The sequence below is a fragment of the Osmerus eperlanus genome, chromosome 18 (assembly GCF_963692335.1).
Source record: "Osmerus eperlanus chromosome 18, fOsmEpe2.1, whole genome shotgun sequence".
In the NCBI taxonomy this organism is placed as follows: domain Eukaryota; kingdom Metazoa; phylum Chordata; class Actinopteri; order Osmeriformes; family Osmeridae; genus Osmerus; species Osmerus eperlanus.
Window position 1 is genome coordinate 5,376,853 of NC_085035.1, and position 25,475 is coordinate 5,402,327.

At 47.6% G+C, this 25,475-nt stretch overlaps 2 protein-coding genes across 4 annotated transcripts; one reads left to right on the top strand and one right to left on the bottom strand.

The window, feature by feature from the left end:
- Positions 1–772: 772 nt before the first annotated feature.
- Positions 773–4,872, bottom strand: rnf170 (ring finger protein 170). Of its 2 annotated transcripts, none has more exons than XM_062484360.1 (7): positions 4,611–4,872; positions 3,984–4,147; positions 3,774–3,849; positions 3,232–3,340; positions 2,838–2,911; positions 2,558–2,689; positions 773–2,150 (listed from the first exon to the last, which is right to left on the bottom strand). In XM_062484360.1, exons 2-7 carry the CDS (start codon positions 4,121–4,123, stop codon positions 1,881–1,883), a joined length of 801 nt encoding a protein of 266 aa, XP_062340344.1. In that variant the 5' UTR covers positions 4,124–4,147; positions 4,611–4,872; the 3' UTR covers positions 773–1,880. The 2 variants fall into 2 exon arrangements, with proteins under 2 accessions (XP_062340344.1, XP_062340342.1); XM_062484358.1 differs by having other exon boundaries at positions 4,590–4,872.
- A 423-nt stretch (positions 4,873–5,295) lies between these two features.
- On the top strand, positions 5,296–24,685 carry hook3 (hook microtubule-tethering protein 3). 2 transcript variants are annotated; one of them, XM_062483906.1, is made up of 24 exons: positions 5,296–5,679; positions 10,635–10,720; positions 10,936–11,008; positions 11,129–11,179; positions 11,304–11,436; positions 11,631–11,698; positions 11,839–11,901; positions 12,059–12,142; positions 12,415–12,477; positions 13,767–13,930; positions 15,061–15,201; positions 15,665–15,866; positions 15,961–16,071; positions 16,440–16,524; positions 16,809–16,878; positions 18,138–18,278; positions 18,588–18,675; positions 20,008–20,042; positions 20,161–20,243; positions 20,328–20,428; positions 20,546–20,650; positions 20,859–20,930; positions 21,247–21,383; positions 22,854–24,685. In XM_062483906.1, the coding sequence occupies exons 1-24, from the start codon at positions 5,623–5,625 to the stop codon at positions 22,867–22,869; spliced, it is 2,229 nt and encodes a 742-aa protein (XP_062339890.1). In that variant the 5' UTR covers positions 5,296–5,622; the 3' UTR covers positions 22,870–24,685. The 2 variants fall into 2 exon arrangements, with proteins under 2 accessions (XP_062339890.1, XP_062339891.1); XM_062483907.1 differs by lacking the exon at positions 12,415–12,477 and having other exon boundaries at positions 5,297–5,679.
- The last annotated feature ends 790 nt before the right edge of the window (positions 24,686–25,475 follow it).

Here is a 25,475-nt window from a genome sequence, read left to right on the forward strand (position 1 = left end):
AGTGTTGCAGTACGGCATTCACGAGAGTCATTGTACTTATATTCACAGACACAAAACAAGAAAATAAAACGTAGCAATTATTAAGAAGCTTTACTGAACACTTTCTGAGTTTACCCAGATGGGAAAAAACGTTCTCGGGATTTCAATTGAATTTGGATATCAGAAGGAACTGCAATAGAATAAGTGAAAATACTGTTTAGGCTGCTTAAATCTTAATGGTTTCATTCACAAGAAATACCTACCATCCTAAAGCAACACTACTGCTTCAACCCTTGTGTTATCTTCGGGTCATGCTGATCAGCATGACCCATCAAGTTGTCGCAATACGACGGTGGGTCACAATGCATTGTGACCCACCGTCGTATTGCGACAACTTTACCGCATACAAAAACAAAGTGAAGCATTTTCTTTTAACCGTCGGGCTGTATCAGACCCCCCACATTGCGAAGGTTAAAATAAAATTATTTTCATTTTGGTTTTGTATTAGGTAAACACAACGATAGTTCGTTATGAACCTTTGGGTCATGTGACCCGAAGGCAGCACAAGGGTTAATGACATAAGACGATAGGAGCTAATCTGACACGCCCTTGAAAAGATAGACAGGTGTGTAGGGTTGAGCCATGATATACAACACTCCCTTCAGATGGGCTCATGTCGATGTGTGGGACTGCGTGGAGCCTACACTAGCATGATCCTTATAAGCAAATCCTCTCCTTATCACGTCACATTCCATAACAATGCTGTAGGAAAAGAAAAAGAACCAATACCGAATTGTATGTAATATCTTCACCTTTACTGTACTTACAATATTCCAGTGATTATTCACAGATTGCATGTTATTACATGTCTTTATATTTTAGAGACAAGGACATCTTTCCTGGAATTTGTCTTCTTTTTTTGTCAGAAGCCCATGTCTGTGCCACATTCTTAATAGGCGAGAGAGAAAAAAACGATTTGGCCCTGTTCCCAAATCACTCATTGTGAATGTAGAACTGTGAGTTGTGGGAAATGGTGAAACCAAAATTGTTGCAATACAAGCCTGCTCACCAGACAACATATTCAACTCAATGCCACATTGCTTGCAGCTTTTAAATGGCTCCTCTGACGGAAGTTCATAGAGGGTTAGGGTGCTGGGCTTGATTTATGATGGACAAGAAGTCTGATCACCTCTGCCATGACATTAACACAAACCATATGCCTGAGGTTTGGACGTTGAATCTGAAAAAATATCAAGCAGAGAGAAAGCTAAAGAGGGAAGAAGTAAGAACGGGAAGCAAAAGTTAAGGCATCTAAGTAGTTTGGGTCTCACAGAGGCCCAAAACAAACATAACTAGCAATTTCATTGAGGAAATTGTTGTATGGGTGCACAGTTCCGTAAGATCAAGAGATATTTGTTATTTGACAAATGTCTTCCTTTTCCTTGTTTAACTACTCAGTAATCAATCCCACAATCGTCAAGAACACATATCAAATGAGATCCTTTAGAACTGACTGGTATTCCTATGAGAGGGATTGTGGTAAGTGCCCTGCTTACAGACTGGTATGTGCAGTCCATTCAGTCCAGTGGTATTGAAGGTACATTTCAGACAAAACAAAGACAATCCGATAACTTACTTCCCTTCTGTACAGACTCCAGTTTCTTCACTTATTACAGGCTATAACTTGACACACTTTAATTAGTATTCTGAACCCATATGAGATCACTCCAGCCAGTGCCATGATAGTAGGCAGCAGGGTAGGATTGAGGCCCAGGTAGTGCTAAAGTCACAGTGTTTTTGCCCATATTCTGAGACTTGGAGCCTTGGTAGTCCTTGATGATCCTTGACCTGATATGAGTTGAGGGGGGAGGGGAGGGGGGAGGGGGGCGTCTCCTCTGGTGTCAGCCGACGAGTCTCTGAGTCACCACCTCCCGGTACATGATCGAGATGTAGATAAAGAGCAGGAGAATGACAAAGAAGTCGTCCATGAAGCCCAGCAGACCAAACAGAGCCTCGGGGATGAAATCCAGCGGAGAGACGAGGTACGTCAGCGCGCCGACCAGACACAGCAGGATACGGATGCGGAACATCCAGAAGAGGCCGCCCATGGAGAACATCTCCCGGAAGGCGTGGCGAAGCAGTGTGGGCACATCCCTTAGACGCTCCATAATCTGAGGGCAAAAACGATACGAGTATCACGACACCCAGGTCTTGGAGGTCAATTAAAACACAACACAAGCTGTTATGTCTCATGGTGAACAAGATGAAGTAGAAGCCCCGTAATCCTTGTGTGTTAAAAAAAAGAATAAATAAAAAGGAAACAAAAAGGAAAAAAAACGAACTGCAGCAGAGATCAAGACTGAGCGTGTAGCCTTGAACATTGGCACTTATTTGCTTTTCCCAATGTATGCTTCATGTTTTGGCTACTCGCCACGTTTTGGGGCTATCCCGTCGTTATGATCGGTGACCTATGCACTTTTGTAAAGCTCTCTCTCTCGGAGGTCGGTCGCTTTGGATGAAAGCGTCTGCTAAATGAATAAAAGTAAATGTCATGTAAACACGGAGCCTGGAGACTCACGGATCTGGGCTGTCCGGAGAACCTGCGGTTATAGTCGTTGACGTCCTGCATGATAAGGGTGGGCTCTGCCTCCCCATCCTGGACCTGCTGGGGGGAGGCTTGCTCATTGAAGAGAGGGAAAACCAACGTCACCTGTGGAAAGGAGTGTGACCTTAAGTGAAATGAAACCCACGGTGGCTAAGCGGGAACCAAGCCAATTACGTCAGACCAATATAGCAAAATTGATCCAAGTATGTAGGGGAGAGTCGTATATATATATATAGCGTATTTGGAGCCTTACTATTTGTCTGCAGATGGGACAATGAATCGCCCCCAGCCAAGTCCCATACCTCCAGTATGCAATTATACATGCACCTAAATAAACAACACAACATTGAAATTGACAAGGGCTTTCAGTACTGGGAGTCAGATGGCTGAGCGGTGAGGGAGTCGGGCTAGTAATCTGAAGGTTGCCAGTTCGATTCCCGGCCGTGTCAATTGACGTTGTGTCCTTGGGCAAGGCACTTCACCCTAGTTGCTTCGGGGGGAATGTCCCTGTACTTACTGTAAGTCGCTCTGGATAAGAGCGTCTGCTAAATGACTAAAAATGTAAAATGTAAAAAGTACGTATTTCAATGCCACACACAGTCAATTTGTGCACGTTTTTTTGCATTTAGTCTTCAATAAGAACTTACCACAGAAGAGGTGACCACAGTTGGTTTCTACAGGCAACACGGCCTGTTGTAAACACACTGGACAGGACATATCAGTGTAGTACTGAGGCCTGGGTTCTGGGGGTGATTCCTGTTGGAGGAAGAAACTATTCAGACCACAATACCAGGCAGAAGCTAGTCTAGCCCTGTAAGACCCCTCGTTGTAAAATGTCAATGTCACTTTTGGCTCTCAATGCTTTTTTTTTTAAGACCACATTTATCCAATGGCATTGCAATGAATGACACTAAGACCCATAGGCTATGTAAATGTTAAATCTTAAAAAATATTATTTGCAAATGTGTTTTTTGTAGAGCTAAAAGTGATGTTGTAATTTTAAACCGGGTCTTACAGAGCTAGAGTACATTGGGAGCTACTAACACACAACTGTTGAGGTTAAACTCTGGTTAAACTGGTTCCAAATAATGTACAACTGACAAACTCATTCATTGGCAAAAGCAATGGACTCATGAGTTGGTTTTGAATCAGTCATTCAATCAAATGGTACATCTGGCACATACACTACCTGCTCGGATTGGAGCTGCTGGCGAACGGCGCGCACATGCTCCTGGTTCTCTGGGTGGATGTTCTGTTGCTCATTTCTATTAAGACAGACGGCCAATTAGATATTTATTCTATCACACTATTGAGATATAACTTTTTGCCTATGCTCAGATGTGACCAGTGTAACAGACAGTTAAGGTTACATGAATATGAAGTGAAACTTGTGTATTACCTGCAAAGCAGTGTCAGAAGACCACACAAAAACGTAACACTTAGAACGACCACAAAGAGCACAGGGTTGCTGACGCCTTCGATGAGTGAACCTTCATCTTGTAAAAGGTAGTTCCCGTCCCCGCACTCGTTTTCATCCATTACACTTACTCATATCCTACAACACTGCATACATTAAAGAATTGGGATAACATAGGGTCATACGTGTCCAATAGAATCTTTAGGAGGTTGCCTCTGCGTCATTCTATATTAATGTGAGAGCTACAATTAGATTAGATGCAAGAACCTTTTCAATCGAGACATTGTCAAGCCATAGCCAGTGTTGGTTAGGCTGATTTGCTAATTAGCGTTGCCTATGATTGCATTGCACCTTGGATTACAACGCATGGGCTTAAAGCTGTGTTAGTTATCTAGTACTAAAAACCCATTCTGATTCTACTGACAAATCAGTCAGTTATCTGGCTAGGGGAAAGTCCCCCAAATACTGCCAGCTAGCTAGCTAGCTAGCACAACTAACGTCGCTGTACTATGATATATCGCTTTACAAACTAACAAGTAGATTGCGAGTACAAACACCGAAGACAAGTGTAACAAGCTAGCTATGTACATTTCAAGCTGAAAGTCTCACCCTCACGACTGCGAAATTGAAATTAGTGCCACACTTCCGCATTCTCAAAGTGGTCCTACTTCAGACTTTTGTTACGTCATCCGATTGAGTCCACTTTATTGCTTGTAGCAATGTTACTATGCAAACACTGTATAACTAATACATTTGATCACTTATCTGCTGGTGATTATAACGGTTAATGATTATAAAATTGTTCTCTATTAATTTGGAATTATATAGATCCCTCAGGCTCGAGCTGCCTTTCTGGTCCTGCGGGATGGCAACCAGGAGTGTTGCCAGGTTTGATAAAACTTTAAGAGGGATGAATGTTTTGGACAACATGTTTTAGTCCATGAAAGTCATTGGACTAAATACATGTAATGGACTTAATACAATAGAAGGTCTTGAATGTATTATTGGTCTCAAGCCAAGTCTAAATAAAAAATATACTATACCAGGGGGAAACTAAATAAACTAAAATATGTCCTCATAGAATTAGCTCTTATAGGTGACATTTCAATTGGTCCTGGTTGATCCCAGTATAAAAGTATGAGTGGTTAATATCTCCCCTAACCTACCCCCGAAACTCCATACACACACTATAACCACGCCCCCGGCTATTCCTGTCGAGAAATTCGAGTGTGAAATTCGGTCTCGGGGTGTAGATACCTTTATAGGGGGATTGTATACACGAAACCTGGCAACCCTTCTGGAAAAACTGGGGTTAGAAGGGAGACAGACCGGTGGCTTTTTGTGTCTCCACGTCTCCGTTTTGTGGAAACAGCTATACGACGCTGTCATTGATTTAGATATATTTATATGTTTAAAACCGTGATTGGACCGCATCTGTCCAGTCAGACACTGATTAGCCGGCGTAATTCTTCATTTTGGTGCCTGGCAAACGCGTTGATCAGACATCGAGGCAGACGTCTTGTTGTTGGATTCTGAACCATTTCTACCGTATTGGGCTAGCTAGCTAGCTGTCCATCTTCGGATAAAGAGCTAGGTATTAGCGTTGATTTGTAACATTACGATGACTACTTTGGAGTCAGTGGACCGAGTTGAATTGTGCGAGAGCCTCCTGACATGGGTATGTATGGCATATTCACTGATACGCTTTTACTTAAGGCGTTTAGCTTGGTTGCTAACGCGAACAGACTAGACGTTAGCAGCAGTTCATGTGCATCGAATATGAATCGATTAGCGCAGCCTTACTGTGTAGCATCAATATGACTCATAATCCTTTTGTCTGTGTTTGATATCCAACCAGTCATACTCACAACTAACGTCACATCTAAAGAATGTTCAAGTCATTATTACTAGTCATGTCTGAGTTGGGAATGGGGCACCCATGTATGTTGACCTTTCAGGTTCTCTTTCTCTTTAAATCCGTCTTAAATGTGTTCTGTGCAGGACATTGTCCATTCACAGTTGTCCACAGAGCTGTCATAGCGTCACAGGTTCAGTGACTAACCTGAGATTTCATCAACTTTTTATGTTTTTGATGAGATTGTGAAAACGGAATGAGGTTTGGAATTAGCTCCTCTCCAACACATTTATCAAATGTACCTGACAGCTATTGCTACCTGGGATTGGGTGCTTGAAAGTTAATAGGATGACAGTGCTTCTTCCTGTGTGTCAGTTGTGTTGACTCTACAGATATAGACGGTTTGCCTACGCAATCTAACTCTACACAGGACCTAAAACAGGACCTAGGTCCTACTCTCTAACTGCACTTATTTCATAAAATCTCAAATGTGTATATTTTAATATAACATCAAGTACAGTCATCTCACTCCATGAGCCAGCGATGCAGTCTCTTATATCAACACGGCCTTGGTCATGTTTAGCTGGAAGGTTGATTGTTCCCTTTCCCATCTGTTTCCTCACATTCTGACGAGTAGGCAGGCCTATGTGGGTGTGGATTTCCTTTTTCTCCGTCACGATGAACAATGTTGGAAAACTGGAAAACTCTTGTGTGTGTCTCATCGGGGCAGAGAAGTTAGGGAATTAGATTCAACCAATTTCGCATTGAGCCAAGGCTATTTGTTGATGAAGAAACCAAGCTTGAATTGATTATATGTACAACATTCCATACACATTGTGAAATGTTATTGCTTCTAATGCATTTCATTCTTCAGCATAAGAGTCCTAGGCAAGGGTCACAAGAGCTTGCCGAATTAAAACCGCCTCAGAATGATTACGGGATTAATTAGGATTTTGATCAGAGTAGCTTGTATTATTACAGAGGGCTGTTGGACCTTGAACCATAGCATATTTATCATTGTACTGCGTCCCAGATCCCCACACTGTTTCCCAAAATAAGCACTTGTTAACATCCTTGCCAGGACACAATGGGCGTTGAGTTGGTGGAATTCAGCACAGCACACCGTTTGGGATCAAGCATGTGATTCGACATCCAGGCAAGCTGAAACGGCTGAAGAATTGTGACGCTGGAATCAAGCAGCTTCCGGCGTTCCAGCTTTTGTTTTGACGCCGAGGCGAGTTTGCTGAGTTGCCGGGTGTTTGGTCTGCTCAGGTGTCCCTGGCTTCTCTCTGCCAGGACACAGATCACAGTGTCACGGGGTAGGGTTTCCCAACCAGCTGATCAGCGCTAAACTTAAAGCCCCATCATAGCAACAAGTCTAGGTGAACAGGGCACGCTGCCCTTCCCTCTGATGTCGACAGTGTCAACAGTGTCGTTTTGTGCTGAAACACAATAGGCTAGTCAGATTGAGCTTCGGTCATGAAGCCTAATGATGTATCATGTCATACCTTAAACAATAAGAGAGGCATTGAGGTGCTGAAGTTTAGCACGTTCTGTGGATTTCTGTCTTTATTATGTTATAGAGACAGAAACTGTTCAGCTTTGTTGCTTAATAAGCTGAAGATGATTCCTTCATTTATGGCCAACAACACACGCATGCGTGCCGCACACGCACACACACCCCCACACACACACACTCTTGCCCCATCAAAAAGGAACTACATGTTTAATTGGTGTACTGCTGCCCTGTATGGGAGGTTGTGGAAAGGATAGGCCTGTATCTCACACTACCGGCCTTAACGATTATCTGTTCACGATTAGGCCTGGGCTTAGCACAACTCATAAGCAGATCTTCATACTGATGATTCATGCATTAATCGATTTAGTTTTCTTCCAGGAATCCCAAAAGCCAACCGGTTTTCTTCCTGTAAAACTTTAGTCAAACCAACAGTGTGAGGGCAGTTTGGAAGAAAACGCATAATTTTGTATCTAACCCACAGAGCGATTGGTTTCCGCTGTAGCATACTGTGGGTTAGACTGAACCTGTTCTCTGCAACGTTTCAGCATGCTAAGCATAGCTGAGCAAATCCCCCCCAAAAAAACAAATTTCCCTCAGTTTTGTGTTGTCAATGCGCGTCATATCACGAAACGACATCGATCGCAGACAACGCAGGAACAAAACGACAACAGTGCGTCGATTGTTTCCGCATCTTGTGAAGGAAGAGAATGCCTGTGCTCCACTGAGGAAAACAGGAGGCGACTTGGCCTATATTTACTAGATGCCTTCCCACCATCTTGTAACCGCCGTGAAATGGAGCGGACGGAAAAATCACCAAATGGGTGGATGAAAGGCAGGGAGGACAGATCGTCCCCGCAACGTCAGAGTCTCGGGGGATGACTGCCCGCTTCCGGGGGCGTACGAGCGGCATCGTGCCTTAAAAGCAAGCCCCCCCCCGGTCAGTCACGGATGCCCGCAGCTTCAATAGCGTTGTCCATGGGCCCCTGTCTGTGGGAAACTGCACATCTGGGGAAGTAGTCTGGGATAATGTAATAACCCCCTGTCGGTAATAACAATGTATTTGATTAGCAGATACTTTACTCGAAAGCGATGCACAGGAGGGGGGGATTCGAACCGACGACCTCTTGATCTGCAGCGAAAGGCTCGGACCTGCCACTGAGCTCTACCTATCTCTCGCTGTCGATGTAGTGGCTGTTTTGGACAGTCTTATTAGGTCTACTTAAGTAAAGACTCTGTTATGGTCTTGGGTTCTACCTCTTAAGACAAACACGTGAGTTGGCAGACTAGCTAGGGCGACAGCATGATGGACCGCGTGCTGCCTGACATGCCAGTAAAGGGCTGCGTGTTGTAATATGAGCCACAAACTAAGAGATGACCCAACCGGGTTCCAGACCATCCGGAACATTCTGACATTGTCCCTTCGGCCATGTCAGGAGCTGTAAACTGGGAACATCTGCGAGTGTGTGCGCGCGTGCTGTTGTTTTGAGTTGTCTTGTTACCCACTCAGCAGCACTGTATCCAACAAAGCTTTCTCTCACTTCACTCTGTTCTGAACACTTGGCTGGAAGTAAGCCCAAGTGTGTGTGTGTGTGTGTGAATGTACAGCATACCCCACACCCTCTCCCTTCTAACCGTGGTTACGTAACGGTCTGTATTGTTTTGGTCCAACCTCTTTTGGCTCCGGGCCCATGCTGGGGGCTGAATGGCTGGCTTGCCAGTTATGTGGCATAGCTGTCAGATCGGGGACGGAATATTTCTGGCTGTGCAGCAGTTGAACAGCTGTGGGGGGAATGGAATGTCCCGGCGAGTCTGAGGTAGACCGTTCAGACTGAAAGAAGCAGATCTGTTAGGCTACCTTTCTCTGTCACCCGTGGTCTTCGCTGTCTGTTTTGGGTACGCCGCCGGCATTATCCTTCACCAATATGTGTTTCATGCCACTTCAACATGTTTATTTTTATTTTGATGTACTCTAAACAACCTTTAGAATTGCCTTTTAGTCCTTGACAAAGTGCTGGTTAAAGAGGCCCATGGTCTGTGTGTTGTCGACACGCACGGAACTCTCATGTGACCTGGACTGAAGGTGCCTCACAGGCATTTGGTTTTCACAGTGCTGTTCTTCTAAAAACAAAGCCCATTTGGTTGGCCCAATGCTCCATATGGTCCTGGTCTATGCTGGAAGATGTGCAGCTGGTTCCAGAGAGTGCCGTTCTACAGGAAAGCCGTAGAAGGCTAGAGTCCCATCCTGATTGGTCTTCCACAGCTGTACACCTGACAGACATGCATCTAATGAGGCCCTAGATAGGATAATAAATGACATCACGCAGTTTACCGGATTATCCCGACCCGAGGAAATGGAGTTATCTGACCTGAGATTGGCCTGAATAAGCCTACTATAGGTCTAGGGTTCTGAACGTGGCCGTCGCAGAACAACACCCTGCTGTGGCAGTTTGCTGTTCATAAACAAGAAAACGGATCCGTAACCCGAATTTGGTTGTGTGTATGTCTTGTCTTTATGGAAAGCCTCACTTTTGGCCTTTCGGTAAAGTTGTTATTGTGTGTGTGTGTGTCTGTAAGATCCTTCTCATGCAGGCCATATCAGGTCCCCCTATTTGCAGTGTTCACTCAAGGTAGAGGGCGGGGGAGGTTTCTGAGGCCTACAAACACACCTGCAGCCAGACTTGACTGACGTCACGCGCTGCACCTCTGTCACACACGTCAAGCATTCCTCGGGGACCTTCAGTTCACACATGCCACTGAAATGTTTTGCGTCAGAACTCGTCAGACCAGCCTACTGCTTCAGGGAGCGGACGGGGTGCTACCCAAACACAGAGAACGGATAGAGAGAGAGAGGTAGATGGACAGATATAGGTGGAGGAAGGGAGAGGAGAAGGAGCATTGTTAGGGCCTATACATGGGCAGCTGTGGTTTTCATAGCCCAGAACAGGTTGGAAGCTGCAACCATGGTGTGATGCCTTTTCCAGGGACAATATGGGGGGGAGGTTAAACGGAGGGCATGGTGACATCTAGTTGGACAGCAGAAGCCGCTGGACTTCTGCCAAACACTGTCTTTCACTGAGCATAGCTTGCAAACTATTTGGGTTAAAGTACCAGTGGAAGAAGCTTCCAGACTCTTCAGCTGAAAAAAAATGTCATTGCAACTTTGGCTATGTTCACTGTTCGAAGGTCCTTTGGCAAAAGGACATTGTGGGAATGGATGTTGCGATCCTAAATCCCGTTTTCATCGCCTTCTCCTCTCCAGGTCCAGACGTTTGGCGTGGAGGCACCATGCAAGACAGTGGATGACCTCACCAGTGGCGTCGTCATGGCCCAAGCCCTACAGAAAATGTGAGTCTCCAACCACAAGTCCCTACGGGCAGAGTTCAGTCCGATGCCTTTTTCAAAATATCCCGCGAGCCTCTTTCAGTAGCAATTCCTCTTTTATTGCCTTTCATATGCCGTATGAAAAACTGGACCACGAAGTAAGGCCTTCCTGTCCAATGTGTGGTGTTGTGTTGTCATTCCTCACCCCCCCCCCCCCCCAACCCTAACTCTCGTTTCAGAGACCTGGTGTACTTCAGTGACAGCTGGATCGGTAGGATCAAGCCTGATGTCGGGGATAACTGGAGGTTGAAGGTTTGGGACCCTGTTCTTCACTGTTAACGCTCAAGGTTTTCTAGCGGGATGTTTGGGAAAACCTTGACTAGGTCTAACCCTCAAATTTCCCCCCTTTTTTTTTTTTACCACACCATTCAGATCAGCAATTTGAAGAAGATACTGAAAGGCATCTTAGACTACAACCAAGAGGTAAAAGAGGATTATTTACAATCTCAGAATCTCAATGGGGCTCCTGGTTTCCCCTCATCTTTTGAGAGTTTGGGAGTGTGTGTGTGTGTGTGTGTTTGAGCTAACGGCAGCCTTCCTCACGCAGATCCTGGGCCAGCAGATCAATGACTTCACCCTGCCCGACGTCAATCTGATTGGCGAGCACAGCGACGCCGCTGAGCTGGGCCGGATGCTGCAGCTCATCCTCGGCTGTGCCGTCAATTGCGAACAGAAACAAGGTAACGTAGTCCACGTTGTCCGTTTCTAGCAGTCTATAAAATAGCCAGCAGCCACCAGACAAATGCTGGTCAAATATGCAAAAGGATGGGCGATTTGGCTTCACTTGTTTCTACTGAGGGGCTCTTGTGAATAGATTTGAAAATGAAGTGAATTGAATTCATGGAATGCCATAATGACCTCTCTGCCCTTGCAGAATACATCCAGACCATAATGATGATGGAGGAATCGGTGCAGCACGTCGTCATGACAGCCATTCAAGAGGTAGACTGCGAACCCCCGAATCCCAAAGTGTTTATATTTTTCTATAGTTCAAATTGGAAGTGCGGAACGTGTTCTGGAAGAGGGTAACCGCGAAACGTTTGTCTGTCTAATGCTAACCATCCCAATTTCTTTTCCCTTAGCTGATGAGCAAAGAGACTCCAGTTATAGGAGGGAACGACTCCTACGTTGAACTGGACAGACAGGTAAGACGTCCCCTGCCGCCCCCTCCTCCCCTCCCTTCACAGAGAGCCGTCTCTCTCGGATACACCCCAGATCCCCACCTCTCAGAGTTACCACGGCTGTTCGAGTCTGGCTCTGCCTTTTTTTTTTCCCCCATCTTGTTTCATCTTGTGTTCCCAGCTCAAAAAGACCGCGGAGGAGCTCAGCGACGCTCTCTCCACCAAGGAGGAGATAGCCCAGCGATGCCACGAGCTGGACATGCAGGTAGGCGTCGTGTGGTCCTCCTTCGTCTCAGTCCCCCCCGAACCGAACCCAGGCCGAAGACGTCACCGTTATTTCCTGACAATATATTAATATTTAGTTTCGTATCGTATTTTGAGTTGTCTTGTACTCAGCCTACGTGGCTTTCACAGAAGTTAACAAGCTACAAACCGTAGTCCGCATTTGTTTGTTTTCCTGTCCATTTTGATCATTGACTTCTTTTTCCCCTCCCCGGGACGAGACTGAAACCCCACACTCTTTGCCTTGCTTTGAAGGCGTGCCATGTTCAAGAGGAGCGAGATAGGCTGAGGTTAGAGTATGTTGAACTAGAGGAAAGGGTAAATGGACCTTTTAATTTTCTTTTCTCTCAGTCCATTGGTGTTTGCTGTGTGAAAGCCCTGGGTTGTTTCTTTTGAGTCTGCTTAACAGCATCTTCTGTCGAATCCAGGCCTCCTTTCACTTTGGCGTGCGTGTGTGTGTGCGTGTGCGCATAAGCTACCCTGTCTACCTTAGTGCTGCGTGTCACAACCACACCCCAGACTAATGCCAACCCTCTACCCACCCCCATGTTAACCATCCAGTGTGTGTCCCATGGCAACAGCAGGCAGGCAGTGCTTGACTCTGGGCCCCTGGGCTGCAGCAAGCGAGGCAACCGCCTCTAAGGAGAAGAGCTGTGTAGAAACATCATGGAGCCAGACTCATGACTCGGCACAATAATCCTGTAGTCTGCTTTGGAGTGGAAGACTATAGGGGATGTTTGTGTTTCATGGGTTCATGACACAGAAGGCCTCCCTGGGTCTTCCATTCTAGAAAGGACCACAGGAAAGCTGGTCTTATCTTCTAAACCTCCCTGGGGGTGCTGAGGCTCTGTCGACTCTTTATCCCAAAAAAACAGAGCCTGTTGAAGTATGAGAAACACTCATTTAAGTGTGGGGAGAAACACTAATTTAAGTGTGGGGAGAAACACTTAAGTGTGGGGAGAAACACTCATTTAAGTATGGGGGGAAAAAACGCCTTGCGGTTTTGCTGCGAATCGCACGCCGCGCCGCCTTTTCACCGCGATAAAAGCCCCACACCTCAGTCAGATATTTGCCAACATGACTGTTTCTCAACTCAAAACACAGTTTCTGCTTCGCTTTTGTGTGGAGTTTGGTCTTACCCCTTCTTGTTGAAAAGGCCACGTAAACCGCATGTAGCCCTGTTGGCACTGTAAGGGTTTGTTGGTTTGCCTTTTTCCGTGTGCTTGCCATTTTCCCCGAATGAAATCAATTCAAACCTTTTGTATAAGATGTCTTGGGAGCAAAGTGATGTGTGCCGTGAAGGAAATCATACTGTTTGGCCCAGTTAAATATTGAAACTGTGTTCAACTAGCTTAAAGTCAATGACATAATAACGACAAAGAAGGCATTCTTGTCATCAACAGTAAGCTCCAAAACGACATGGATAGTAGCATTTTCGGAAAGTAACTTTGGCCCCATTTCTTATCTCCTCTCTCCTTGGGGAGTTGCATGACCACATTCACATCCGAGGGCCCCGTAGCAGAGTACCCGGGGCCCCCCCAAGATTCCAGTGTCTCCTAGTTCGTTCCTCATTCCCCCTCCTCTCCCCGCCCTCCCCCACGCCCCAGGTGGCAGCCCTGCAGGAGGAGAAAGGCAGCCTGCTGGCGGAGAACCAGATCCTCATGGAGCGGCTCAACCAGTCCGACTCCATCGAGGACCTGAACAGCCCCGCCGGCCGCCGGCACCTGCAGCTGCAGACCCAGCTGGAGCAACTCCAGGAGGAGACCTTCAGGTGAGCGTGGAGGGGCGTCGGGGGGGGGGGGGGGGACCGTGGCGGACCCTTACCCAGCCAGGGTGGACCCTGGATGGGCAAGGGACAAGGGGAGGAGAGGGGTATGGAGCAGGAAGGGGAGGCGAAGCAAGGATTTGTGTGTGTGTTTGTTTGTTGGGACCCCGGGGAGGTGATAATTGGATGGACAGTGAGAAACTAACAAGGATTCCCCCCATTAGGCCACAGAGGGCTTGGACCTGCAACTCACTACGCCGTGAAAAACAACAGGCTTTCTGTACAGGGGCCAAAAACCAGTCACCCCCCCCCCGCTCCCACAGATTGATTACCTCGCCGTGTTGTCCACGCTTGGCCTCTTCTGCTTAGGGACCTGTCTTCAGGTCACATGCGGTCCCAGAGTGTTTAGATACAGATACAGCCATCTCTGGGAGGCTGCCACGGGCACTCGAGTCGCGGCAAAAGAGCGAGCGCCACAACTCACGGTGGAGGGTCTAATCGTTAGAAAGCTATCGATTTCCTCTCCCTGCCGCCGGGCTCACTAAAGGCCTGAATGCTCCACAGATTAAAGGGCTATAAAAACAACCCCGACAGGCCTTTTAATTGCGGCTTGGACGGAGGCCCGGCCAGCTACTGACCAGGCTCCCCTTCTAACCTCACCCCCCAACTGCAGGCTCTCTGTCTCAGAGCTGTCTCTGTCGGGCTGGGAATACCAGCCTCTGCACTCCACCCTGGCCCTCACCCCCACAGCCTTGCTCCCCCACTCCAAGTAAAGCATGGGGCCTGCTGGTAGGGTCTAGGGCCGGATCACCCACTGGTTCTCCTCTGACCCTTTGGGACACAGTCGTATGATCACGGTCGCCAGGCACCGGTATTGGTCACTCACCAGGGGCAAGGTTGTGTGTGTGTGTGTTCCCTGAGTAGCCAATCCCTGCACCACTTCCTGGAATCCCCCTCCCCTCCACAGATCCCCTTTGGAAGGACTCTGTCTCTGGGGCAGTTTAGTGTCTCAGTCGTTGCCGTGGCGCGCACGGGGGCTAACGTGTGCGTCTCTTGGCTAACGTGTGCGTCTCTTGGCTAACGTGTGCGTCTCTTGGCTAACGTGTGCGTCTCTTGGCTGGGGCCGGGTGGGAAAGGTTGGAGGCGGCGAAGGACGACTTCCGCATCCGCTGCGAGGAGCTGGAGAAGGAGCTGACGGAGCTGAGGGGTCAGAACGAGGAGCTGACCGCCCTGGCCGACGAAGCCCAGGCCCTCAAGGACGAGATGGACGTCCTCAGGTCAGACTCGCTTCCCTACGCTCTCTCGCTCTCTCTCTCTCACATGTTTCTCTCTCTCTCTCACATATTTATCTCTCTCACATATGTATCTCTCTCTCTCTCTCTCTCTCTCTCTCTCTCTCTCTCTCTCTCTCTCTCTCTCTCTCTCTCTCTCTCTCTCTCTCTCTCTCTCTCTCTCTCTCTCTCTCTCTCTCTCTCTCTCTCTCTCTCTCTCTCTCTCTCTCTCTCTCTCTCTCTCTCTCTCTCTCTCTCTCTCTCTCTCTCTCTCTCTCTCTCTCTCTCTCTCTCTCTCTCTCTCTCTCTCTTTCATATCTATCTCTCTCTCTCTCATATCTCTCTCTTTCATATCTATCCCTCTCTCTCTCTCTCTCTGTTTGTTTATCTAATTTTCCGGCTTCTCACTGACGAATCGAACTACAGTTGCCCTACCTAAGGTGCGTGTGTGTGTGCGCGTGTTCCACAGACACTCGTCCGACAAGGTGTCCAAGCTGGAGGGCATGGTGGACTCGTACAAGAAGAAGCTGGAGGATCTGGGCGACCTGAGGCGGCAGGTGAAGCTGCTGGAGGAGAAGAACACGGTGTACATGCAGAACACGGTCAGCCTGGAGGAAGAGGTGCGCAAGGCCGGCGCGGTGCGTAGCCAGCTGGAGACCTACAAGAGACAGGTACGCGCCAACGCGCACCCACCTGTTATACAGGCTAATGTGGCATCGTTTTGTTTTTTGTTTTTTGACGTACCCAGGCTTTTTTCTCCAAAAGGTGGTCGAGCTCCAGAACAAACTGTCTGAGGAATCCAAAAAAGCGGACAAGATGGAGTTTGAGTACAAACGGCTCAAGGAGAAGGTGGACTCGCTCCAGAAAGAAAAAGACGTACGTGCCAAAAGGGGTTCTTTTGTGATTTGATATACCCTTTAGGGTTAGAAACAGAAATAAAAAAGGGAGGATTTCTCCTCTGCTCTGCTACTTCCTGGTGTTGGGTAGTAGAAGTTGTACAAAAGCAGTAATCGGTCTTGAAGAGTCCTGTGCTGAGGAGGATTGAGGCAAATTGTTGTTTACGTGGATGCGACTGTGTTTGGAGCACTCTTTTTTTTAGGCCTCTGTCACAACAGAACTTGTTTTTCCACAGAATTACCCACAAATTGGAAACATTCTACTTGGCTGTGACCACATGAAAAAGTGTGTTAGTCCTCTATCTCACCCCCTTCCATCCATCCTTCCTCTCTCCCTCTCTCCTGTAGCGTATGAGGACGGAGAGAGACTCCCTGAAGGAGACTATCGAGGAACTGCGTTGTGTCCAGGCTCAGGAAGGACAGCTTACCTCAGGTGAGACTCCTCTCTTGTCTACCCTTGAAGGCAATTTTTTCCCTCATTTTGGGCGGCTAAGCTACACCACAAGAACACAAAACCAGTCATACCCTCCTGTGAACCAGTTCACCAAGGTTGCTGGTTATTTAAGGCACAAAAAAAAAACGACCTCAGGTTGTTTTTGTTCTAGCTGCCTCCTGCTGGCCTAGCGTCTCCGGGGGAGTTGTTTGAACGCGTGCCTCCGGCCTGTGTCGGTAACCAGTGTTTACCTCTAACTACAACCCCCTGTTTTTTCCCTCCAGGCCTGGTTCCACTTGGAAGTAACGAGGGCTCTGATTCGCTGGCGTCAGAGATCGTCACTCCGGAGATTAGGTAGGACCTCTTAACCCCCCGTCCAGTTCCCCCAGACATTCCACAGCCCCCAGAGAGCTCCTGCTTTCGTGCCGGTGAAAGTCATGCCTATTTGTGGATAAAGACGAGCACAGCTCAGTGGAGGAGCATTCGACTGCAGATAAAAACATTGCGGGGTCAAATCCCCAACACATTTTCACATTGTGATTGTTTTTCCCTTCCCACAATTCCCCACAGCGTGTTCGCTTTGTGGTCCGCCCGGAGCGGCCCGCGTTTGACGGCTGGTTGTTGTGTTCTCGCCTGCTGGCGTTCCCGTGGTTCATTCAAGCTCCCTTCTCATGCGTGTTATCACCGTGGCTGGATGTTTGCAAGAGATGAGCTTTGTTTCCTCTTTAAAGACTGATAAGACATCTTAGCCTCCTCAGCCCTCAACACTCCCCCTCCCCGACACACACACACACTCCGGAGAAGGGCTTTTGTGATGTGTTTATGAAGTGTTCTTCTCAGGGGGACGACGATTGCATCAGCAGCGAGACCAGTTCAAAGCCGCTCGCCCCCGTACGCTCGGCCAATTAGGCTCCTTCTCCCCGGCTCCCTTCTTGCCTCAGCCTGAGGGTTTTTTGGGCTTCTGTCCCGGTCGCATACCTCGCAGGCTCTTTCCTGCTGTGGGCCGAGCGGTGCTCCGGCTGTGGAGTCGTAACGTTACGTAACGCCCAGACTCCAGATGCTGGAGTTGCATCAGCCGGCCCGCCGCTCCAGTGGCTTTCCAAGATCGAGTTTGGTGGCTAGCGTAGCTTAGCTTAGCCTTGTCTGGAAACACTTAGAAGAGCCTCGGGCTCGCCTACAGCTGGTGAGCCTCGCCCTGTACTGACTGTACTAAACACCTCCTTATAACGGCTCCTCTTAGAAGCTGCCAAACAACTTCCTCTCCTGTGAACTGGGCGCTGTAGTTTGCTCCTAAAATGGCTTTATGTAGTGCCGTTTTCGAGCTACCTGGTGGGAGAATGCCTTTCAAAACAATGTTAAAGAGAAACACGTTTTTACCATGGGGCTTAAACAGTTCAAAACTTGATGTGAACCCGTGACTTTGAACTTCTGACCTCGGGTCATAGCCGTCACGGTAGAGCGCTATCACCAAGGCGGCTACAAGCTAGCTGGGTCGGACAGGATTAGCCAAGGTCCCCGACCAGCCCAGACGGAAGCTAACAGAGACTTAACATCCGCCAACGAGCAAGCTTTGAAGCTAGCATGCTAACGGCCCTCCTCTGTGTTGCCCCAAGGGAGAGACTCATCCGCCTGCAGCACGAAAACAAGATGCTGAAGCTCGCCCAGGAGGGCTCGGACAACGAGAAGATCGCCCTGCTGCAGAGCCTTCTGGAGGACGCCAACAGCAGGAAGAACGAGCTGGAGACGGAGAACAGGTGTGTGCTGGACGCGAGCGCCGGACACTTGCACGCCGCACACCGGACACCGGAGCTGCGCTACATAGGCTGCACACGTCACACGACATCCTAGATCCAAGCGCCACGCGCTTCCATCGACACGCTCGAAAAAGGAGCGCTACACGCCGTATACATGCGGTCGTACTAGGCCGCCCACTTCACACTCCCGGGCGCCGGGGTTCGACCATCCCCCACACTCCGCACACATCACGCTAGGCAGTGGGCTAGGGCTTAACATACCTCGCCGAGCTGTGTGACCATGTGACCGAGCCCCTGCGTGTGTTTCAGGCTGGTGAACCAGAGGCTGATGGAGGGCCAGAGCCAGGTGGAGGAGCTGCAGAAGTCCCTCCAGGAACAAGGCTCCAAAGCGGACGACGTGAGTACTGGACCTGGGGGGGGGGGTAACCACCAGGCTCCCTGTCTGTAGTACCACCGTTGACCACCGTGTGGAGTCTCCTCTAGACTGGGTTGTAGGGTAGTTTTATCTTGAAACCTCCTCCGGATGAGTGTTTTGACCTCTTCCGGATGAGTATTCGAGCCAGAAATCCTGTAGTTTGTGTTTGGCCCTCCCATCTCCCTCCCATCATACATTGATGACCACCGAATGAATGGCTTCTTGTTGTGACGTACTAACCCATTCTAACGCTGTCATGTTGTGGCGGTGTGTGTTTTTGTCTTTTTTTTTCTTTCTTTCTTCGTGTTGTTGTTCTTGTGTGTGGTGTCATTTCTGTTTTTAGCTCTGGAGAGGCTGTGCTAGTTCTGCCTGGCCTGTATGGTGGTTACAGGCCATGTGCATAGACATCTCCTGATTGGACAGGGCCTCTCGCGACGACGACCTCAGCAGGAGGGGTGTGTCTGCGCGTGTGTGTCCAAGAGGAAGTGTGTGTGTGTGTGTGTGATCATGCTACAGGAGTGCCTCTCATCTCCTGCCCCATGTCTCTTGTCCTAATGCATGACACAACTCTCCGAATCATCGCTGCTTGACTCTGTGTTAGCTGTGGGTTCCTGGTTGTGTTTGTTCATTAAACCCCTTCTTGTTTTCTTTTTAAATTCTGCCTCCCCTCTCAGACTATCGTAAGTATGGCTTGGTGATCCACTCATGGCTTACTTCATTACTGTTCCCCCCCCCAAGTACCTCTTAAAATGAAATCGTACCTTTTGGGACCCGTTTCCAGCTGATGGTTGTCCTCTTAATTAGTGGCGAATCATTGCTACGAATCGAACATAACGTTTGGTATTGGTGGTGTGGATTCTTGGTGTGTGAAATCTTGCCGGTCGCAGATTATTCTTTCAAAGATTATTCTTCCATTCTATTAAAAAGTGAAATGATCTGGAAATTCGATGAACGAGGGGATTTTTTCATTTTTTGTTCATGTACAGCACGCGACTGAATCATTACAGAATTATTAAACCTCTGGAATGTTTTCCCATGACATTCCGTTATTCAACTGTATATATTTATTCAGAATCACATGGGCTGCATTTGAAACATTCTTTGCTCAGTGATGCCCCCTATTGGATCGTTGAGGAAAGCATGAATATTACAGTTGAAATACTGCTAGTCTAAATTATGTAAGGGGTGTAAGGGGTGTAAGGTGTGGTGATGATGTCTATTCTCCAGCCAACAGAACTGTAGCAAACCTATACTAACAACTGTCACAGCAATCTCTTTTCTAAAAACATTGCTTTTTGCTCTCTTTTTCCCCAGTCGATCATTCTGAAGAAGAACTATGAAGAGCACATGTAAGTCACCTATTCAGATAAGACTCCCAACGTCGCTTCTGCGACGTGTTTCCGTTTCGAAGTTCGCACCCGAACCGATAAATAAAATCGCCTTTTGGTTTTGTTTTTTCCCGCCAAGGGGGAAACTGAGGGAGGCGAAAGACGAACTGCAGAAGAAGACGGCTTACATCGACGACCTGGAGCCCAAGTACACCTCCAGCTGTGAGTCGCCCCTGCGTCTCCCGTCGGTCCTCCCTGTCTTCGCTCGCCCACACTGACCTCTGGCTCTCTTTCCCCCCCCCTCAGCTCAACGGGTGGACGAATTGGAAGAGGCGCTCAAAAAGAAAGACGAGGACATGAAGCTGATGGAGGAGCGCTACAAGAAGTATCTAGAGAAGGCCAAGAGCGTACGTGTCGAACATGCCCGGGGCTAGTCTTTCGTCGAACCACCTGTGTTCTTCGACGCACCACGTGATTTTTTTTTTGTGTGGGCTCTGTGGGCTAACGTGACGTGGTTCTTGCAGGTCATCCGGACCCTGGATCCCAAACAGAACCAGGGCTCGGCCCCTGAGGTCCAGGCCTTGAAGAACCAGCTGCAGGAGAGGGAGAGGATGCTGCACTCTCTGGAGGTACTGTGCGGAGAAAACCCCGCCTTCCACGACAGGCGGACATGGGAGTTTAACCCCTCGGATGTCTGTCAAGTCCGTTTTTGTGAATGTGAAAGTCTCCCCGCCCGCATGTCTGACGGCTGCTCGTCTCCGTGGTGACATGTGAAGGTTAAGGGTCCCGATGGCGGTGATCGTCATATTCAAGGGCTATTCTGCTGTCTTCTCACAGAAAGAGTTTGACAAGACCAAGACCCAGCGAGACCAGGAGGAGAAGCTGATCGTCTCCGCCTGGTACAACATGGTAAGTGGCCTCCCCCTCGCTCCGGTTGGGTTCAAGGGTTTCATTGGGTCTGCCCACCAGAGGGCGCTGTACACAAACCGTGGCTCTCAACAGAATCGGAAAACCAGACTAAAATAAGTTATTGAGAAGACTACAAAGAAGAAAGCCTTTTTATAAGATGAGATATGCATATTCGGTATTAAGATACCACATTTGTTTGAGAACGCTGTCTCTTTATTTTCGCTTGGGTTTAACACCTTTTGTTTTTTTAATGACAACATACCATAGGGTACAACTTGTCACACGCTGACTGCTGTGCGTGTATGTGCGTGTGCAGGGTATGGCCATCCAGAAGAAGGCAGCAGAGGACCGGCTGGCCAGCACAGGCTCCGGACAGTCCTTCCTGGCCCGCCAGAGGCAGGCCACCAGCACCCGGCGCACCTACCCAGGACACGTCCAGCCTGCCACAGCCAGGTAGACAGGGCAGGGCCCACCCCCCCTGCCCCCGACCCTTAACCTCCATCCCCCGTCGCCCTCCAACCTTCCGGCCAGGCACGGCGTCGACGACCTCGCGGTAACGCAGTTCCGACACAAGGGTGTCCGAGACAGCCAGCTGCTGCTGCTCCTCTCCTGCCTGCCGCTCAAACTTTGCTACCTTGACTTTCCACGCACATTTGTCCGTTTTATTTATATCGGTAAATTATTTTTAATTCACCACTTTTATTCGATTTTTATCAAGCAGCCCCTGCAATTGCCTTTTTTTTTGGTTTCTTTTTTTTTTTTTTTTTTTGGGGGGGGGGGATTTTCCTCAAGGATGTAGCCCACTTAGATATGCAGTTCCCCAAAAAGTAGATGGCAGAGTTTTGTTCGTTTTTTTTCTTGTCTTTTTTTTTCCCATCCATTGTTTATACAAACTGAGGTTATTTTCATATCTTGATCTGCCCGAGTTTTCCGGAGTGATTTCGAGTTACAGAGTGCTCTGTGTGGTCGGTGCTGTGTGGATCCAGTTTGTCAAGTGTTGAGACAGGTTTGGCCTTGTAGGGGATCTTTAAGGGACGGGGACTTTTTACCAGTGTAAGAAAAGAAAAAAAATATTGATCTACTATATATATTTCTAACCTTCTCCTCTGCCTCCTAACATCAGCGAGTGGTCCTGAGAACGCCTAGTATGTCAGTGTGCTGTCTGTCTGTTCTAGAACGTGTATTATTTAGACTAGTCTAAACATATCTATGCAGTTGCTTTGGGCCAGACTGTGGTGCATAATGGCCACAATACCGTTTTTTTAAATCACCAACTGTTTTGAGTATAGCTTGGTCATCGTATGGTTAACAGTGAGGATCGAGTCACTTGATTAGCATCGGGTGGGTTTGTCATAACGATGTTGATCAGGAAGGCTTGAATGAACCACTGGTGCTTTTGGTGGGTGGGCAATAGATGAGTCCTCTGATTGGACGGGCCTCCTCAGAGTAGCAATCAAGATGTACAGATGGAGGGTTCACCTGTGGCCTAGTGCATGGGTCGTAATGCTGACGACATAATTGTCAAACTATCTGAACACGTACAGGCAGGGTCTATCAGGGTATGTTGAAAGGAGGTATAAGTGACTTTACATACAAATAATCTTAAACGGTTTTCCTTCTTGTGTCCTAGTGAGTGTACATATGCACTTTGTGCAATTTTTTTATAATTACACAAACCCGTCGACCAAACCTGCTTCATTTCGACAACATTCTCCCGTGTTTGTCATTTGAAATGGTCCAATAAGACCTGTGGTGGAGTCACAGTGTGAATCCTACCGTACCCCGCTCAGCTGTAACCAGAGCCAGGCCAACCGGGCCACTGACAGAGGAGGGTCACTCCTGTCATTCTAGAACAACGATTCCCCCCCCCCCCTCCTCTGTTCTCATGTCTCTCTCTCTTCCTCTCTCCGCTCATTTCCACAGCGACCTGATTGCATGACCGCTGCTGACCGGGTAGACCGCTGCATGATCCGCCATTTGCATGACTTTGCGTTGAGCTCAGCCCTGCAGATAACCCACCATCGACATCAACACTAACTTGTAGCAAGGCCCAGGCTGAGCTTACCCCTAACATGCCCCCTCCCCCACCCCAGGAGGAGGTGAGCCCCCTTCCCACGACGCCTGACAGCCCTCCCTTACACCCCCCTCCCCCCCACCCTTGCTCCTCTCACGGACTTGCTTGCTTGTGCTTCTAAACCTCCGCAAACGCCTCAATTGCTTGGTTCCAGACACAGCGTCAACCGGTGAGTGGAGGGGGGATAATATGGAGCCAGTGTTACTCCATGTCTTGAAAGACTTTGGCAACGATCGAATGACGAGCAATACAGGCCGATATGTACACCCAGTCAGAGTGTTGAGTCCAAAGTTTAAATTGTCTCAATGCTCTGCTGGGCATGACATGAGAACCTTCTGTGTCCTGTGCTTACAGAGGGAAAACAGGAACTAAAGTAACAGTTTTTTTTTTTCTTTCATTTTATTCCTAATCACATTGTATAGAGTTCACCTGATCACTTTATTTTATTTGATGAAATTGTGTCTCTGAAGACTGTTTTATGCTTCTTGTGTGTCCTTATTTTATAAACCCTGCTGAACAAATTTGGTCTAACAAAATGTGGTCTCATAATGACAAGGTTAGCAGGGGAAGAGGAGGATGGCTGCCTTGTAGCCAGGCCTTCAAATACTAGCTTTATATTCACTTTTTATTTACACATGCAGTATTGATTTTATTAAATGTATTATTAATTTAACTTTCATGGTACTGAACCAGACTGGATAGCCTGTCTCTTACCTGTCTAAAATATGTTGCTTGATTGATAAATTCCTCCAGAACCTTTTTTTTTTTTTTTTTTTCTGCAAAGAGCTCAGAGCTTACAGGGTAAGATGATGTTCACATATTTGGCTGGTGTCACCAACAGCATGTTGACATGGACTCCTCCCCCCTCCATGTTTATGATGAACATGTTCAAAGTGCTTTTACCTCAAGTGTTAGTCTAAAGGAAATGCAGAGATAGGAGGGTGTCAGGGGACAAGTGGTGTGAAATCACTGCGCCCCCATGCTGCTTCTTGTTAATTTCCACACCATAACAAGATATGTGTCCATATTATGCAACTGATGAACTTGTGTGTGACTCTTACTTGTGTGTGTGTGTGAAAGACTGGTCATCTTCAGCCATGTGGTGATGCATAGGACACGACATAGGACGAGACGGGGAAATCTGTTCAGATATCCTGGCCTGTCTAGGTCATTTGTAACGTCTCGAAAACAAAAGAGCTTGCTTCGAAAACCACTCGCCATTAAACCTGAGGATGGAGCCGTCGATAGAGATGGAGGCAACCTGGTCTTTTCATTACCGTCCATACAAGGGGGTCGGCTCTCAACTGTCTGTCGCCACAGAAGACAAACGTGCATTTGAGTGACACGACGAGCAACGGAGGCTGTTAGTTTTGGTTTCATCAGCAGGTTTCATGGTTGCTGTATTTTTTATTCATAGGAATACTTATTTTACATTAACGGAGTAGCAAATAACCTTTCCATTTGCCAAGTTTTATATTGCTTGTATACAATATGTACATACTGTATGTGAGAAACAGTTTAGGAAGTTTATGTTCATTTGAAAGACAAAAAATAAGAATAATTTGACCTTCATGGATTTCATAGTATCTGTCCATTTGAAACTTGTTGATAAAATGTGCTTCCTACACTGCAAAAATGTACAGTTGGTAATCAAGTTGTAAATAAAGCTTGTATAAAACTGTTGGTTTCTTAGTGCGTGTGTCCTGTCAGATATTCACAAAAGCCCAGGTAATAGAATATCAAATAAACTGCTGTAAATAAAATCAATAAACATCTGTTAAACTTTTTAAAAGTATATTTTACATTTGACCATTCCATAACTCTGGTTGTCGGGTCAGCCATTCTCTATAAAACATTTCATCTGCAGTACATTTTCTTTGCCGTACTCGATGAGTATTCATGGGAGGAAATGTTCCTCGTTTTGAGATTCAAATTCTTCGATGGATCTTCATCGGGCTCCCATCTTGACAACGGCCTGACCTTGCAGTCCCACACCACGGACGGAGGTTTCTCATTACAACCATAACATGGTGTCCCCCTGTTCTGACTCCGCGCTCTGGGAGACTCCCAGGCATGGTTGGCCTGGGAGTGGAGAGGAATGCCTTGGCCCTGCTTGCTCTCCGCGGGCCCCTGCCTGCCTGGGAAATGGAACTGGGGACTGGCTGGCTGGAGCCTAGAGGTAGTCAACACAAGCATCCCTCTGTAACATTGTCCTGGGAGTAGAAATGCTCTCTAACCTTCACCCCTGGGAACCGACATTCTCTTATATTACATGACAAGAGCTAGGATCCCACCCTAAAAGGATACTACATCAAAATATAAACATGCCCCTCTTGCTTCACTGTGGACGTTGCTGATCTGTGGGGAATTTGGGTTGTTAAAACAAGCAGGATGATGAAGAAATACTGTCAGTGCAATGTAGTTCTACTCAAATGGCCCTAGATATTGAAAATATATATATGTTGTAAGAT

Excerpts from the sequence above, each read along its gene's own strand:
- rnf170 (XM_062484360.1), bottom strand. The coding sequence starts at position 4,123 with ATGGATGAAAACGAGTGCGGGGACGGGAACTACCTTTTACAAGATGAA. Across the intron at positions 2,912-3,231 it reads CTGTGGTCACCTCTTCTGTG|GTGCATGTATAATTGCATAC; the intron begins GTAAGTTCTTAT and ends TTGTTTATTTAG. Across the intron at positions 2,690-2,837 it reads GTCCCATCTGCAGACAAATA|GTGACGTTGGTTTTCCCTCT; the intron begins GTAAGGCTCCAA and ends TCCTTTCCACAG.
- hook3 (XM_062483906.1), top strand. The coding sequence starts at position 5,623 with ATGACTACTTTGGAGTCAGTGGACCGAGTTGAATTGTGCGAGAGCCTC. Across the intron at positions 18,676-20,007 it reads AAGGCTCCAAAGCGGACGAC|TCGATCATTCTGAAGAAGAA; the intron begins GTGAGTACTGGA and ends CTTTTTCCCCAG. Across the intron at positions 20,043-20,160 it reads AAGAACTATGAAGAGCACAT|GGGGAAACTGAGGGAGGCGA; the intron begins GTAAGTCACCTA and ends TTTCCCGCCAAG.